The sequence below is a fragment of the Penaeus monodon genome, chromosome 22, assembly GCF_015228065.2.
Source record: "Penaeus monodon isolate SGIC_2016 chromosome 22, NSTDA_Pmon_1, whole genome shotgun sequence".
In the NCBI taxonomy this organism is placed as follows: Eukaryota; Metazoa; Arthropoda; class Malacostraca; order Decapoda; family Penaeidae; genus Penaeus; species Penaeus monodon.
This window is the reverse complement of record NC_051407.1, coordinates 15,868,845-15,870,132: the sequence shown is the minus strand read 5'-3', so window position 1 is coordinate 15,870,132 and position 1,288 is coordinate 15,868,845. Positions and strand designations below refer to the sequence as shown.

General features: G+C 64.6%; 1 protein-coding gene across 1 annotated transcript in view; it reads left to right on the top strand.

The window, feature by feature from the left end:
* The window catches only part of LOC119586950 (probable dual specificity protein kinase madd-3), a gene marked incomplete in the record, with an annotated part of 25,662 nt that overhangs the window by 904 nt on the left and 23,470 nt on the right, over positions 1-1,288 (top strand). The window contains 1 exon segment of the mRNA XM_037935683.1: positions 1-1,287. Coding sequence (XP_037791611.1) covers positions 1-1,287 — 1,287 coding nt within the window.

The window sequence follows — 1,288 nt, the reverse complement described above, 5'->3', positions numbered from 1 at the left end:
GACCTTCAAGTCCGACTACGGCGCTTCGGACCTGGGCAAGAGCGATGGGTCGCCGCGGGCCAGCAGGTACACGTACAGCCGCACGGCCTCGGACCTGGGCCTCGACGGCGACTACGGGCTGCGGAGCGCGTACGCCTCGACGTCCGCTCCCTCGCCCAACTTCGACAAGATCGGCTCGCGCTACAAGCCGAGTCGGTTCCTGAAGAAGAACAACCTGGCGCGGACGGGCTGCGACGAGGAGGACGAGGCCGCCGACGAGATCAGCATGCTCAGGAAGAACTCCAGCGTCAAGAAGACCGACTACTGGTCGCAGTACGGCGCGCACTCCCCGAACATCATGGACAAGTGCCTGGAGGCAGGCAGCAGCAGCAGGCTGGGCAACCTGAGCCCGCAGCTGCGGCGGCGCCATGGCGACGGCGCCCTCGTCAGCGGTACCAGCCGATTCCGAGCGACGAGGCCCGTAACGGTGCCCGAGACGAACGACACGCGGGAGAGCACGCAGTCCATCCTGAACAGGTACTCGGGCTTGTCCAGCGCCGCCCTGGACAATGAGACGGGCAGCACCTCGTCAGCCACGCCCGATAGCATCGCTGACGACGCCGCCCGCCGGAAGGAGCGGGCGCAGCTCATCAACATGTATTCGCTGCCGCTGAACGTCCTCCACAACATCGGCAGCTCCCACAACCGCAAGTTCCTGAAGCGCGGCAAAGACTCCGCGTGCCAGGGCGAGCAGGACGGCGACGCGGGGCGGCAGAGGGCGCTGCGCTACGACCAGGTGAAAGAGATGGCTGCCAAGGTGTCGGAGTTCTCCACGTACATCCCGGAGGAGGAGGGCAGCCAGGGCCCGCCGCGGAAAGTGTTATACGGTAGTGCTTCCACGGGTGATGTGCTCTCGGCCTTGAACAAAGCCAGTATGCGAAGCTCAGACAACATGTCCAAACAGAGCACGCCGGACTCTGAAAAGTTCGTGCTGTACGACCCGCCCATTGTGTTCGAGAAGGCGGCCGTGCGCGAAAAGCCGTACCCGACCGCGTGTATCAAGCCCGTTAAGCCCACCAGCCTCGCCCTCACCCGAACCAACACCATGGACCTCCTGGACTCCCCCACGGACGCCCTCGCGCCCCGCCTCCAGAGCTCGCAGTCGCAGAAGAGCCTGTTCTCCATCCTGGACCCCGTCAACAGTCCGTACGGCGTCAAGACCCCCAACACGCCCACCACGCCCTCGCTCAAGGTGTCCAACTACATAGAGCCGGAGCAGGAGTACACTTTCACCACATTCAAACCCGCT